Source organism: Trichosurus vulpecula, chromosome 2 (genome assembly GCF_011100635.1).
Source record: "Trichosurus vulpecula isolate mTriVul1 chromosome 2, mTriVul1.pri, whole genome shotgun sequence".
Classification (NCBI taxonomy): domain Eukaryota; kingdom Metazoa; phylum Chordata; class Mammalia; order Diprotodontia; family Phalangeridae; genus Trichosurus; species Trichosurus vulpecula.
This window is the reverse complement of record NC_050574.1, coordinates 363,276,664-363,292,629: the sequence shown is the minus strand read 5'-3', so window position 1 is coordinate 363,292,629 and position 15,966 is coordinate 363,276,664. Positions and strand designations below refer to the sequence as shown.

Below are 15,966 nucleotides of genomic sequence, written 5' to 3'. Positions count from 1 at the left end.
TTGTTTCTTCATCTTCTTTATTCACTTATTCAGCTATTCACTCATTCCCCACCTTGTTGTATGCCTACTATGTGCAGAGCACTATGCCAGGCAATGTTGGGGATATGGAGATATAGAAGATATGATTCCCCACCTGAGAGGAGTGTACTTTCTAATGGATCCTTTAACAGGTTGATTTCTGCCAAGAGAGGTGATTTGGTAGGGCACAGAAGAATATTTGAAGAAATTTTAGGATTATAGTCAGGAAATGATAGGGGAGGTAAGAAGAAACCACTTATATGCAAAGTCCTTTCACAGTTTTGACTAAAATGATCATTGGACTGCATACCATTTTGAAAAAAGAAAGAAGAAAGAGTAAGAATGATAAAGTCAAGTCCAGTATAACTGAGAATAACAGGATTTCCAACCAGTAAGACCTACCCATAAACCGTTGATTCCCCAGGGAATCAGTCTCTCTCGTAGGGCTTGAGCTAAAGTCAGTCACATTACCTGCAAAAATATGGTTAGTATAAACATTTCTGGCACATGGAAGAAGTAAAGCTTCAAGATATTATGAAGAAACAAGAAAGCCTCAATTCTGAATCTTCCGTAAATCCTTTCTCAATCCATCACTATGGGGTTTATAGCCACAGAAGTCAATCTGTGCCAAACTCTACCTGCAGCCCATAATCATTTATTACATTACCAATAGCTTTTGCCATTTCTCTGCTCCTGCCCTTGAGGCAGTGGAAGATAAGATGCCACTGCACCAATCCACTTTGACCCTGGTACTTTCTGTTTTCTCATTCCCTTTATTCATTTTACCTCATCATCTTTGATTTCTCTCAATTTGTCTGCAGTGAAACATAAATATATTTTCATCTTATTCCCCTTCCTTTCCCAAAAGAACAATAACAAAAATGAATCTTAAGCAAAAAGAAAGAAAAAGAGAAGCTCTGGTACTAAGATTCACATTTGATTAGTTTATAGGCTTCTCTCTTTCCTACCATGGAGTCATCTCTTTGTACTTTGCATCCAAGCACCCAGGGGGCAACCAGCTTCCATACTTACTATATTCTTCTGAAACAGAGGCTGTTGGCTGCTTTTTGTCGATCTCCATCTTCTTTGGCACAGTGGTGCCGGTAGGTTTAACTGTCACCCTTGGAGGAGGGGAGGTTACTCGTGGTAACAAGATGGTTCCTAGTTGGCAAAATATCTAATTTTATTTTAGCACAACAGAATTTCCCATTTGGAGGCAATGATGGAAGTGGGACTAAGGGAGTGTATCCTGCCTCTGATTCTCAGAATTATCCTTTTAGGTTACTTTCTGGAAGGTGAGTAAGCAATCTAAAATAATCTTCATCTACTAACTGTTGAAAAATCTGAATAAGCTTCCTTCTGCCCTGTGCATAACAAAGATCCAAGGAAAATCACCAGAGTTACAATAGCTAGATTTAATCATCATCATTATGATGCTTACTCTAGTCTGGCCATGTGGCAAATGGCTGAGAGTGGTTACTTATGCCATTCAACCTGCTCAGAGTCAATGTGGGTATGGGTAGAATCCATTCAGGTGGTAGAGGAGTTTTTTAAAGTGTAATTTACCTCTGATGCTTCTTGTATTTCAATCTAAGACACTAAGGACTAGTATGCTCTGAGTGGATAGACAAATATTTAAAATAAAAATGGAGGGGTGGGGCAGGTGAGGTTCGAGTCTGACATACCTGTACTTCCTGGCTTGCCAGTCACATTATTTGGTGGCAGAGGTTTTCTTTGGGGCTGTGTTGGTTTAGGACGTGGCAAGGTGGGGTGATGAGTAGCAGGGGCTGTACCTAGAAGATCACATTATACACATTGCTGTTCTGAAACCTGGCCACATTTTTATCCATCTCCACTAAACAACGTACACAAAAAAAGCCCTGCAAGAATTTCAATAAGTGAGGGGATGCCTATCAATTGGGGAATGGCTGAACAGCTTGTGGTATATGATTGTGATAGAATATTATTGTGCTATGAGAAATCATAGGCAGGATGCTCTCAGGAAAACCTGGAAAGACTTACATGAGCTGATGCATAGTAAACAGAACCAGGAGAATGTTGTACATTGTACACAGTAACAGAAATATTGTATGATGAACAACTGTAAATGACTTAGCTATTCTCAGCCACACAATGATCCAAGATAATTCAGAAAGATATGATGAAATGCTATTCATCATCAGAGAAACAACTAATGGAATGAACACAGATCGAAACATACTTTTTTGTACTTTATTTTTCTTGAGGGTTTTTTTTGTTTGTGTTTTCTTTTACAACATGACTAATAGGGAAATTTACATGTTTAACTTATATCAAATTGCTTGCCTTCTCAATGAGGGGGAGGGAAGAAGAGAGGGAGAGAATTTGGAATTCAAAAATTTTGAAAACCTATGTTAAAAATTTGTTTTTACGTGTAATTGGGGAAAAACAAAAAAGGGAAAAAAGAATTTTAAGAAGAACAAAATTATGTCTGACTGATTAAGTATCTATCCTATATATCCCCTCTAGCATCTTATAGACTGTGACATCTCAGTATTAAATTAAATACAAAAAAGAAAATAATACCAGTAAATGGTTAATAAAGAATTGAATATAAAATAATTATTAAAGTGGTGCAACCTAAGAAGCTATTATATATCTAATTGGTGGAAGGACTATTTTCATCCCTAAAGGAAAATGTTTTGCTAATATTTTTACATCATTTACATATTCCATTAGTATTGGTTCAGTGGCTTGAGGTGATGGACTGGATTGCAGTAGGGGGTGGGGAGATGCCCAAATCTGTATTATATGGAGTACACATAATTTTGCCACCTATTGTATAGTAGATAGAGAGCTATCCTTGGAACCAGGAAAGACTTGGGGTGGAATTCTATCCTTGATATCTGCTTTCTGACCTTGGACAAATGTTACTTAATCTCTTGGGGTTCTAAGGCAACTTTGTAAGCCTATAAATGGTAGAGAAGTTGCCATTAAAAGGAGCTTCTGGGAATTCTCTTTACCAATGAAATCACAGGTACAGTTCTTATCCCCATAGTTGTATGGTGCTCTTACTTATTGATCTTCTCAATAACTTTGTGATAGCCAGAACTGGTGTTTTTTTAAGCCCCCCCATTTACAGAGAAGGAAAACTAAAGCTCTAAGAGGCGGCATCATTTCCCTAAGGCCATTCCCTAAGATGGTATCACATTATAGTATATGCACTAAATCGAGATTCTTTACTGTGTTACCTTGAAGCATCACTGTCCCATTCTCTTCATGACCTGTTCTTACCTGTTTTTTTGGTAGCATCAAGTGAAACATTTTTGGGGATACTGAAAGGTTTAACATCTCCAGAGATTGTCTTGGTGTAACCTATTAAATGAAGGTAATGATGCATGTTTAATGTACTTATTCTGAAATGAAACTTTAAAAAATCACTGCCAACTATGCATTTCTTGCATAAATGGCGATGTTGTACTTCCCTTGTTAAGATCATTCAGTTTATTTCTGCCTTTGGGTACATTACATTGAATTTTGAGAAATATCATTACTTTTTATCCATTGTTAGACCTTAGTCTTGGAATTGCATAGTTTTTTTCTTACTGCTAAAGTACTTAATTTATGAACTTTTTTTTTTGATCTGGGTAAAAATAAGCTATTCTTAGGAAACTTTTTTTTTTTCTAGTTTGGATATCTTTACTGAATTCAAGCTTTAAGGGAATGTTTGATTTTTATAGATGTTACTTTTGAAAATGAAATGTTGGGTAGTTGAAAGAATACCAAACTTGGAGTGAGAACAGTGCTCAAATCTCAACTCAGATAATTACTAGCTTTACTAGCATTGGGACCTTAGGTAATTTCTAATTTCCTCAACTACAAAAATGGACTATTGAACTATTATTACACAACACCTTGTGAGAAAAGCACTTTCCAAAGTTTAAAGCTGATGTGTGTATCACTGATTTTGTAGTTTTAATTGAATGTTAGTGTCTAGAGGACTGATTCCACAGTATGTTTTAGTTTAGTTGTTTTCCTCTTCTATCCAACTCTTCATGAGCTCCATTTGGGGTTTTCTTGGTAAAGATGCTGGAGTGGTTAGCCATTTCCTTCTCCAGCTCATTTTACAGATGAGGAAGCTGAGGCAAACAGGAGTAAGTGACTTGCCCAGGGTCACACAGCTTGTAAGTGTCTGAGCCCTGATTTGAACTCATGAAGATGAATCTTCCTGACTCCAGCCCAGCACTCTATCCACTGTGCCACCTAGCTGCCCACAGTACTGTGCTGAAGACCAAATGAGATAGATAATTTATGCAGAGTACTTTGTAAACCTTAAAGCACCAAATGAACATTTATTTAGCTGCTATGATGATGTTGGACTGTTCATTTTGTATGGTTTGTGATTTATGATCTATGATGATTTTGCTCAAATGCTCCATGAATCTGATTTCCCTGTTCACCACCTCCCCCCGCCCCCGCCACCACACTTTATGTGTTTATCCTGGCCTGTTTTCTTATTTAATATTACCTTATTAAACTGTATTCTCAAGATTTCATCTGCAAAATTGTGTCATGTTCAGCCAATATGCTTGGGTACATTTTGTGGTTTTTTTTAAAGAAGCTACCACACAACCTTAGAATTCCAGTATGATTTAGTTGGTACTGACTAATTCAACTTGAAAATATTCCCAAAGAGACTTTACCTAGTCACAATGCTCAGCCAGAAAATAAAGCTCTTAGTGTAATGGGTTTTAAACCAAGTTTGGCAAAGCTCAGAATGGTGAATTATTATTTTGAAAGAAATTGATCTATAAATTACTCAATACCAGGCCTTCTAAATGACCACAACAGATCTGTGGTGGCTATTGCTTAACCCCTTTCCTAAATACACAAACTCTGATTTGGGGTGGGTGCCCTACCAGAAGGATGAGACAACTTTTGCTTCACTTTTTGATACATTACAAAACCATCTCCTGTCCTGACATGAATGACCATTAGCAAAGGTTGGGCAGAGTATCTTTCAAAGATGCCTAGAGTAACCTCTATTGTATTTGTCAAAAAATAATTCCAGTTCCAAATTAAGAGACCACTAACATTGACCCACTTATAAAAATGAAAGTAATGAATGAATAACAAAAATGAATAGTTCACATGTTTGGTGGTATCCTGTGGCAGGAATCATAGCAGAAGGCCAATGAGACTAGAATTCAGAGCCTTTAAAGGATTATAAAAGCCTACTATAACAACTGCTGGCAGTTGCTGTGGGGGTGAAAAACCAACACAAGCTCAACAACAAGAATGTTGCAAGCCCAGGTTCTTTTGATCTGCTTTACTTAAGAAAGCAATGTTAAAGGGTTAACAATCTCAATTTAATCCAGCATACAAATATCATTCACTTAGTTCAGGGGAAAAAGCCAGCACCCTGAGCTTCAGAGCAAATACAAATTACAAACATCAACAGAAAGATTAAAATTTCCTGATTAAAATTTCAATTCATAGTTACCAGAGTTTAACACAGTCTGAACATCCAGGTTCACAAGCTAGAGGGCTCTTAACTACAGCTGCCCAGAGTCTCCACATCAGCACACCACCAAGAGTGAGAGCCTTAAGCAAATAGCTCTGTCTTCTCTTTTTATGCACTCTTTAGCCTTCAGCAAACGTCATCTGAGCGCCCAGAACTTGAGTTCTTACTATTGGCTCTGGAGTTAGCACCTCGCCCTAGGACCTTGAGGGCTTCATCCACATAGACTTAGCACCTGATAGCTAGGGGTTTTGTGCCTACTTGGGAGTGAAGATACAATCAGACCGCCCCACCTGGAGCCCCACCTTAGTTACCTAATTTAATCGAGGAGATAAAGGCCACAACTCTTCAAGGGAACTTGGTTGAATAAGTGCTAAGAGCCCATCTTGATCACCAATACATGGGGCCAGAGAGTGTGTGGAGTTGAGGACGATACCTAGGGTGCCTATCTGAGTGACTGTGAGGATTATGGTACCCTTTATAGTCAAAGAGAAGTTAGGAAAAAGGGATGGTTTTGGCAGAAAGACAATGAGTTAAGTTTTGGACATGTTGAGTTTAAGATATCTATGGGACATCTAGTTCAAGATATCAAATAGGCAGTTGGAGATGTGAGACAAAATGTCAGGAGAATGTTCAGGACTAGGAAATAGATCAAAGAATCATTTGCATAGAGGTGATAATTGAATCCATGGGATCTGTGGAGATTGCCAAATGAAATAATTCAGAGGAAAAAGGGATTAGGGCCCAAGACAGAGTCTTAGGGGATACCCACAAGTAGTAGGTGCCATCTGGATGAAGAGCCAGCAAAAATAACTTAGAAGTGGTCAGGTAGGTAGCAGGGCAACCAGGGGAAAGTAGGGTTTGAAAAACCTTGAGAAAAGAGAATATCAAAGAGAGGAAGGTGACTTCTCCTTTGGACTGGAGGATGAAAAGATACTGTAGTAGCACCTCCTAGTGCCCCATGGCTAACTCTGTTGCTATGGGCCCTGAACTTGTAGGAGAGAAAATGGTGAACCCAAAAGGAGAGAATTTATAGCTTTTCCTTCACTATACAAGACAGGCCAAATACAGAAAGTGAAGAAGGAAGGTTAACTTTTGCTTTGGAGATTTAATGAAGGCTTCACTGAAGAAGTCCTATTTGAGAAGAGTCTTGAAGGAAAGAAAAGATGACAAAAGGAAGAGACGGGGGCAAGGTTATGTTTCAGGTATAGGATTAGCATGTGCAACAGCTGGAAAGGCATGGAGGAAGAAAGGGAAAAGAAGGGTTGGAGAAGAGTGAGAAGTTCAATTTGGCAGACGCATTAAGTCTATGAAGGGGAGAACCATGAGATGGTACTAGTAAGGTAGATTGGAACTAGGTTATAGAAATCTTAGAACGCTATCCAAGAGAGTTTATTATTTTTTTCCCTATAGGCAATAGGGAAACCCTAAGGTTTTTTTTCCTATAGGAGCAGCAGGGATATTACAGTGATTTGTAATGTACCAGTGCCAGATGTAGGTATTAGAAAGATTGCTTTTGGCAGAAGTATAAAGGATGAATTTTATAGAAAACAGACTAGAGACAGGAGTTAGGGAAATTAATCAAAAGCTGATTCCAAGAGTCCATATGAGAAATGAAGAATGATAAAATGTTGTAATGTACTTTAGAGAACATTGAATCCTTTCATCTTACAATTGGGGAAACTGAGTTCCAGAGAAGTAACATGATTTGTCCAAAGTCACACAAGGAGAACTAAGACTAAAACTCAGGTCTCACTTCTTAACTAATTGATTCATATTTAAATGACCTGGACTGATCAATACTATAAGGAATAAGGGAGATAAAATTAGATAAGTCAGGGAACAGGGGAAAAAAAACCACACTTTGAAAAAATTTCAAAATAACTTCATATGGCAACAGACAGTGGCAGTGGTCTCATGACAGGAGACTAGAAGATATAAAATACAGTTGTCACAGCACCTGGAATCAAGGGCAGATAATATAGATAATATCCTCATAGTCGACTTATGGAGCAGCAGATTTTTGCAGATACCTACATCCTAGAATAGTGTTTAGAAAGTAACCCTGAAGGAACAGTGATTAATATAGGATAGACTCAAGGAAGTTATGAATCAGAATCCAATCCAAAGATGTGTTACTTTTACATCAGTTTTCTTAAGCAAAATAAAATATTCTTCAAGTTCTCTTTGCCTGAGGAGGCCTTAGAAAAAATTCTTCTACCTAGAAGGCAGAAAATGATTATTGCTTTATATGTTGTAACTTCAGCACCTAAGGGAGGAGACTGCCCCATACATCAAGGATCTGCATTTTCATCAGTGTGGGTACTTTTTCCACAACCACAGATCATATAAAATATACAACATATACATATACACGTTTTTGTGTATTTATATGTGTAATGTGTATATATGTATGTACCTACACACTTACACATAGATATCTATCTATATATATGTGTGTGTATATATATATACACACACACACACACATACACGTAACACACACACATACATATTCAATGACCCCTTTCAGACCCCATTCCTCTCTAGGCTGCACACTGAACCTCTAATCTTGGAATTCACAGGTTGGGAGTACTTTCATACTACCTCTCCCACCTCTCCCTCTGCTTAGATGGCTTTTCTGGAACCTTCATTTAAGAAGGGTATGAAAGACAGCCATGTCTAATTGCTCTCCAGGCTATACTCTGGACTCTCCCACCAGGAACCCATGGGGTCAGATATCTTTGTATCCCCACCTACTTTTTGGATTCTGTTTTCGTGTTTGTCTTCCCCCATTAGAACGTAAGCTTTTTGATGGTAGGGATTGTCTTTCTTTGCTCTCGCATTTCTATTTCCAGAATCTACTAAAGTGTCTGGTACATAGTAAGCACTTAATAAATGCTTGTTGAATGACTGAATACATGCAAACTTTCAGAATTATAGACTGGAAAAAAGAGGTTTTTTTTGTTCTCATTGTCAAGACCAACATGATACCTTAATACTTCAAAACAAAGCCATTTGTTATATTTCCCATATTAAGATCACTTAAAATGCTTCAACATTAGGGGAAGTGTTCTTGTTTATTAATTCATTTGGGAATGAACATGATCTCTACCATATTGGATTTAATTTCAAAAAGTTTTGAGTCCCATTTCTATGATTTCTGAAGTTTCTGTCTCTGATTAGTTTCAGTTTTTAATTCCAGTCATACAAACAACAGCAGATTTTGGGATTCCACCTCACATAAAGTGTGTGTGTGTGTGTGTGTGTGTGTGTGTGTGTGTATTCCAAGGAAATTGACATAGAAATTCAGCAGAATTGTTCAGACTGGACAATGACTCTTCTAGTTAGTATTAAAAGAAAGCATCATTTGGATCATTACCTGTTTCTTGTGAAATTCCATTGGGTTTAGGCCTGGCAGTTCCTGAAATTGTCCTGTTTTTGGCTGTAAAGAAAGCAGGAATTAAATTGCTCAGTATTCCCCATATATCTATGCATATACATACTTGTATATATATATATATATATATATATATATATATATATATATATGATTTGTATATACACATATATTGTATATATATATATCTTGGATTTGATGTGATTTATGATAACATTAGGGAAATAATGAAATTATTTTATTTGATTGTTTCCATATATTTTTTATTTTTTAAAATTAGCATTTATATACTCCTCTACATTTTGCAAAGTCCTTCATGTATGTTAACTCATTTGATCCTTCCAACAATACTGTGAGGTAGATGGAATTATTAATCCAACTTTACAGATGAGGAAACTGAAGCACAAAGAGGTTAAGTGACTTGCACGGAATCACACAGCTAGCTAGTGTCTGAGACAGGATTTGAACTCAGATCATCCTTCTTCCAAGTCTTGTGCTTTATCCACTGACCCAGCTAACAGTTTATATAATGCCTGAAAAATTATGAGATTTTCACTGTGTGAAGAGTGTTAAAATGGAAAATAGGAACTTTACCAGTCAGACAATTAGAACATGTACTTTGTTAGATCTTTTAAAGAAAATAGTACTTAAATGAAAATAGATCCAAACAATTGCCCAGTGGCTGGCTCTAACTTTTTGTTTTCTTTTAAGATGGTGCTTTATTTAGGAGGGAAGGAAAAGAAGCAGATAGAAAATCTGGAGTTTGGAGCTCTCTTATGGGGGTATCCCAAAAGTTTTAATGTAGTGTGAGCTTTGTATGTTCTGATGTTTGTCATTACAAAGCAATTTAAAATTAATAACTGTTAACTATTCTTATTATATATAACCAAGCATCCTTGGAGTAGTGTTAGTACTGCCATGCACACAAGACCGTATTAAAGTTACTCTAAAAGTGAAATAGAAGCGGTCCGTTGGTGCTCTTTTGGGGGGAAAAAGCAATTGCTTTTTAAAACCCTAGGTCAACCAGGAGATAAACAGATACCTACAGCAGGAGCATAATAGAGTAGAATAAGCATTGGCCTGGGAATCAGGCAAGACCTGGCTTCTGGCCCCACCCCTGACACTAATGATTTATGAAATCCGGGACCACTGCTCAGTGCTTCACTTTACCCATCTGTAAAGGATTTGGACTATATGTATTGCTTTTGGAATAACATGCAAGCATTCATGTTATGGAAAAGAGAGAAAGGAGGAGGGGGAAAACAGGAGGGGGAGAGAGAGAGAGAGAGAGAGAGAGAGAGAGAGAGAGAGAGAGAGAGAGAGAGAGAGAGAAGAGAGAGATTAAAAACAATCACAACTTACGAAGTCTGACAGGTTGCCTCTTTATAGTAGTAGTGTACACTTTACTTGGTGCTGAAACAGAGAACAGATTTCATGTTTAATGGTGAAGTCTCTCATGTAAACCAAAGGGAAGAGAGTAAGTCCAAAGGGAGTCAATTGATGGGAATGCTACATGGAAACAGAATGAGGTATCTCTTCCTGATGCCCTCCACACTACATCTATGAATGCATGAAAAAGCATTTGTTATACACTTGGTACGTGACAAGCACTGTGCTATGTGCTGAGGAAATAAATACAAAGTCAGTTCATGCTCTCAAGTAGCTCACATTCGACTGTGGGGAGACGGCACATATAGGCTACAAGTCAGATGGAGAAGCCCTATGGTCCTTAGGGTTCAGTGGCCAAGCAGATGGTCATATATCTTCTTTAATGTTATTTTCACTAATAATACCATATTCATTTTTAATATTAAACCATTTGAAAGTGCCAAGGATTTTGGAAGTTGGTTTTCTGTGTCTTCAATAGTTTAGATCTGTCTCTTGTCTCCTCTCTCCCTCCCTTCCTTCCTCCCTCCCTCCCACCCTCTCCCCTCCATTAAAGTATGCAAATTACAGACACAAATGTGCTAATCCTTATAAGAATTTTTTTTTACATCAACTCTTAACAACCAGAGATACAAGTAGGATGGGTGAGGTAAGCTATTCCTGTAATGGATGCAAGAGATTCAGATTCAATTAGTGAAATTCTTTGCAAAACAAACAAACAAACCAAAGAACCCAAGTTATCCTGACGAGATGTTTGACATAAAAAACCAAATATTTCATCCATTCCATCAGTATTCTGAATGAGAGGCATGGAAAGAATTCCCTTCATAGTAAACGGAGAAAGATTATTTTTAGGTAGGCAAGTTCATATTCATTAGAACGTGTGATCTCAGCTAATAGTCTGTCCAGATGTTTGCTGGAATTAGAGAAACAATTAGTCAAAGTTGTTTCTAGCATGAAGAAAAATGAATTTCTGGCTCCAGGCTGTTCTTTGTATGTATTGCTGAAGAATTAAATAAACTGGGTTGATAACCCTTAAATAAGCAGAAAAATGGAGATAAAAATAAGCCAATATACCTTGTACTGGGTTATCTTTTGAATAAATGAAACAGCTACTTTGGAAAATAGCTTTTTTTGCTCTTGGCCCAGACTAATGACATTACAATGACTTTTAAAAGAAAGTTTTCTTCTTTGAACATAGAAAGCACATTATCATGTGCTACTTTAAATTTGAACTTGAAACTGAATCTACTTAAATGACGGTTTGAATAATAGAACTTTGGGGTTTCTGCTAGGTTCTAATATTTGGAAAAAACATTCTCTTTCTGGGTTGGCCAGAGGTTAGGGTTGATTTCAGGGATAATAAGAAATATTCTCTCCAATAAGTCACAAACTGGTGAGGAGTAGTAGGATGAACACTATAGGTGTATGGTAGTGCCTGGAGATGGATAAGGGGGACCCATCAAGGTACAGAAAGGGTGAAGAAGAGAAAAGCTGAAGTCATTTTTGAAAATGTTTGCTTTTTTCACACTTCTGCCTCCAGTTGGCCCTGTTCTCTCTTGCCTGATCTCCATTGGGAAAATAAATTGCTGTAATAGCTTGACTATAGGTGGAAAATTTTATCTAATATCTAACTTCTGTAAAATCTAACTGTGGCTCATAATTGGCATTATTTTATTTTCAAAGAGATCACATTTTATGAGTGCAGCCTCTGTCTGTATTAATACTATAGTTTTTTTTTTAAAATTCCACTCAGCTTGTATTAAGTATCTACTTTTTTGTAAGGGCAATCCAAAGCTTCCCAGACCTAAAAAAAAAGATTACTGCTGTATAAATGTATTTTAAATTCTATTTTCTTCCTAGAACAATTCTACCAGTTAACTTGACTACTGTGAACTCCTTCCCATAACTTTTCCTACCCACTTTAAACTAGGATCACAGAATGGTAGAGCCAGAAAGGATTTTAGAGATCATCTTGTCCAACTTTTTAGTTGACTTGCCCAAGGTCGCTAGGTAGTTGGTTATAGAACTAGGTCTAGAGCCCAAGTCCCCTAATTCCAAACTCAAAGCTTTTTATCCCACTACACTTGGTGCTGCCTCCTACCATCAACTTTGTGGACAAACATTTAGCTAAGATGAAAGAATTTTTCCTGCAAACCATAAAATCAACTTCCATCATTTGGATGATTTTGTTCACATACTCTAAGGTAGTTATTTATATATACTCATAAATTAGCAGTAGATGTGTCAAATGTACACACATAAATAAAACCTGTGAAATAGAATATACTGTGACCCATTTTTAAGGTTTTAAAGTAAAGATTTTGATATGTAGAATTTTGCCATATTTTGGTCCAAAATAAACAGAGTCTTACTGAAAGTCCCTATAGACTTAGCTTGGGTCTTTCCAAACGAGTGTGAGAAATGAATGGAGACACTTACGCGCACACACACACATACACACACACACACACACACACACACACACACACGCATGCACTGGTACAGGGCATAAAATGCTCCATAATGATTTTATTGGTTTGTACTTCAGTTACTCTTAATGAAAACACAAAAATTTGAAGGTCAAAACCAATCATATTTTTTTGACCCAAATGATCCCATTCCTAAGATATTATCTTAAAAATTGAGGAGACATGCTTGATTAAAAAAAGGGGAAAATGGACCTATAAGTACAAAAATATTCATAGCCACTTTATTTGTAATGCAAAAATGATGAAAAGAACCTTTATAACTGATTAAATTATAGTATATTGATATTATACCTATATATTTTTGTCTGGACTTATGATTTCATTAGTGTAAGAAGCTCTGGGTGGAGAACTTCTATCAATGCATATTAGATCTTTTTCTTTTTTCAACATTTTATCTTTTGTTTTTACATTACCTACATTCCCCAATGTGTTCCTTCCATTATGACTCTGAAATTGCCATCCCTTATATCAAAGAATGAGGACAACCCCCAACCCTCCAACAGTTCCACTAAACTAAACTAACTGTAGTGTTCCACACCCTGGCCCTCCACCTCTGCACATAAAGAAGGGAAGTGCCATCTCATATCTTGGGGTTTTTTGGTAACCAAATGATTATAGTTTCATGGCATTCAGTTGCATAGAATCATAAATTTAGAGCTAGAAGGGACCTCAGAGATCATTTAGTATGATCCCTTCATTCTAAAGATGAGGAAACAGGCTCAGGGAAATTAAGTGATTTGCTCAATATAATGTCCCTGTTTCTGCTTACTTTACTATGTATCATGTCACATATGTCTTCCCATGCTTCTCTGTATTCATCCCATTGTTGTTAATAACACTAATATTATATTACATTAATGCGCCAGGACTTATTTAACCATTCCCCAATCAATGAGCATATACTTTGTTTTAATTTTTTGTTGTTGTTTTTTCAAAAGTGCTCTTGTAAATATTTTAGTGAATATGGTGCTTTTCTTTCTTTCTTTCTTTCTTTTTTTTTTGAGGCAGGAGTATATGCCTAGAGTGGTATCTCCGGGTTAAAAGACAGGGACATTTTAGTCATTTTGTTTCAATGATTCCAAACTGCTTATCCAATCAATAAGCATTTATTAAGCACTTGCTAGAAGCCAGACACTGTCCTAAGTGCTGAAAATAGGAAGAAAAAGCAAAACCAGTCTCTACCCTCAAGGAACTTACATTCTTTTTTTCTCCTGTTAAACAGTTTAATAAATGCACAAGCTTATTATAAAGCAAAGGATAAAACCAAAATTACATTGTAATACAATGGCCACAGAGCTAGTACTACTAAATACAGAGGTTATTTATATGCTTGCCATTTAAACAGTAAATATACCCAAATAAACAGCCAATACAATGACAATCAAGTCTGCTTTAACTGTGTTCTATTTAAATAACAAGAAGCAGCTGAGGAAACGGAAAGACAAGTCAATTTCTGGCAACTGAGCCAAAGTTTTGGGTAACCACTGATCAATAACTTCTTTAAGATGGCATTACTTCACGAGGAAATTCAATAAGAAGATTCAAAAGTATCTGTGCGAGGCTAGGGGATAAAACAACATCCTAGACACTTGTTACTTCAAATGGACTTCTCATGGCAATGATCTGGCAAACACCTGATTGGAGTGGCTGTGTACTAACCACATTAGCGCATTTAATTGTGGGATTCAATCTGGTGTCATATACATACTGCATAGGAGAGAAGAGAATGAACCTCGGTAGATGATACCATCATAAGCCAAAGAGCAAACAAACCACAAAACCAAAACCAAAACAAAATTTTGAAATGATCAATGTTGTTCCATGTACCATGCAGCAAAATAAAAAGATGACAAATAAGCTGATGAAACTAGACTTAGAAATTTATACTGAAGTGATCTATTGAGAGTTTCAAAGTCAGTATTCTTTAAATTATTCTCAAATGCTACAACGTTCCATGTGACAAGGCTTACAAAAGGTAGCATGATGCTGACAACAGGGAATTAAGCTATCATGAGGAACTTACGTTCTAATGGAGGAAATCGTCATAGACAGGGTAGCACTAGAATCTGACAGGGAAAGGCCTCCTTGAAGAAAGCCAAGCATTTCAAGAGAGGGAATTGAGGAGAAATGAACAGAAATGGTGATGGAAGAAGTGTGTGACAAAGAACAAGCAGGATGGATGTTAGAGTGTGTTTCAGGACACATACCTCAAGCCTGCTGTGAGACAATTAAGACAAAAAGGGAGGGGGGCGCTAAAAGCTCAAAGAGCAAAGGAATGCAGTAATTGATATTTGCTTATGTAGTAATGCTATAGAAGAAGTTTTCCAAGATGATCTGATGTTCTCAATCTTATAGATAAAAGTAAAACAAGAGGTTTGGGGGAAAAGAAGTTCACCTATGACTGACCAAATGCAATTCATCCTGTTCGCTAATAAGTCAACATTAGCTTTTTTCCTTTCCATTTTTGTATTCTAGACTCAAATTCAAACTCAAAGCTTGGAATTCTGGATCACTACTTTGACCTTTGTATGGATGATAGTGAGTTTGAGATTATTTGGGGGAAATGTCAGACATTTATATGAGTATTCTAATGGAAAATACAATTACACTTGTCTAGGAATATGTGGTTGGGGAATGCCTGTTACTTTTTCCCCATAAATTAAGGCAAATGACTGTTTTCAGACTTTTGTCCCTCCCATTCATTGTTCTGTCTTCAAAAAGTGATACTTTCTTTACTTTTCATTTACTTAGCTCAGATGGAATCTCTGGAAGGAGATTGCTTTCTCTGAAGTTATAGTCTCTTAATTGCCAAACACTATGGTCTTTTCTGTAGCATTTGGCACTGCTGACCTTGTGCTTCTCCTGAATACTCTCTGTTCTCTGGGTTTTCAGGACCACTCCTCTTTCCTGGGTTTTCTCTTTACTCTGTGATTTCTCAGTCTTCTCTATTGAATCATCGTCCCTGGTGGGTACATCCTAAGACTCTGTTCGTGGCCCTTTACTCACTCTATACTCTCTTAGTGACCTCTTTAGCTCCCATGGATTTAATTCCTATCTCTGTGTAAACGAATTCCAGATCTATATATCCTGCCCAGTGTTTCTTCTATCTCTCTTTACCCACTGTCTATATGAAATTTCAAAACAGATGTTCCAGAGACATCTCAAAGTCA

At 36.9% G+C, this 15,966-nt stretch overlaps 1 protein-coding gene across 1 annotated transcript in view; it reads right to left on the bottom strand.

Moving 5' to 3' along the window:
• Positions 1-15,966, bottom strand: part of LOC118837175 (ABI family member 3 binding protein) — a 201,554-nt gene that overhangs the window by 33,567 nt on the left and 152,021 nt on the right. Inside the window, exons 49-54 of the mRNA XM_036744133.1 lie at positions 10,281-10,331; positions 8,901-8,963; positions 3,292-3,372; positions 1,704-1,811; positions 1,051-1,179; positions 421-489 (exon numbers count right to left, since the gene is read on the bottom strand). Coding sequence (XP_036600028.1) covers positions 421-489; positions 1,051-1,179; positions 1,704-1,811; positions 3,292-3,372; positions 8,901-8,963; positions 10,281-10,331 — 501 coding nt within the window. The remainder of the gene's footprint in view (positions 1-420; positions 490-1,050; positions 1,180-1,703; positions 1,812-3,291; positions 3,373-8,900; positions 8,964-10,280; positions 10,332-15,966) is intronic.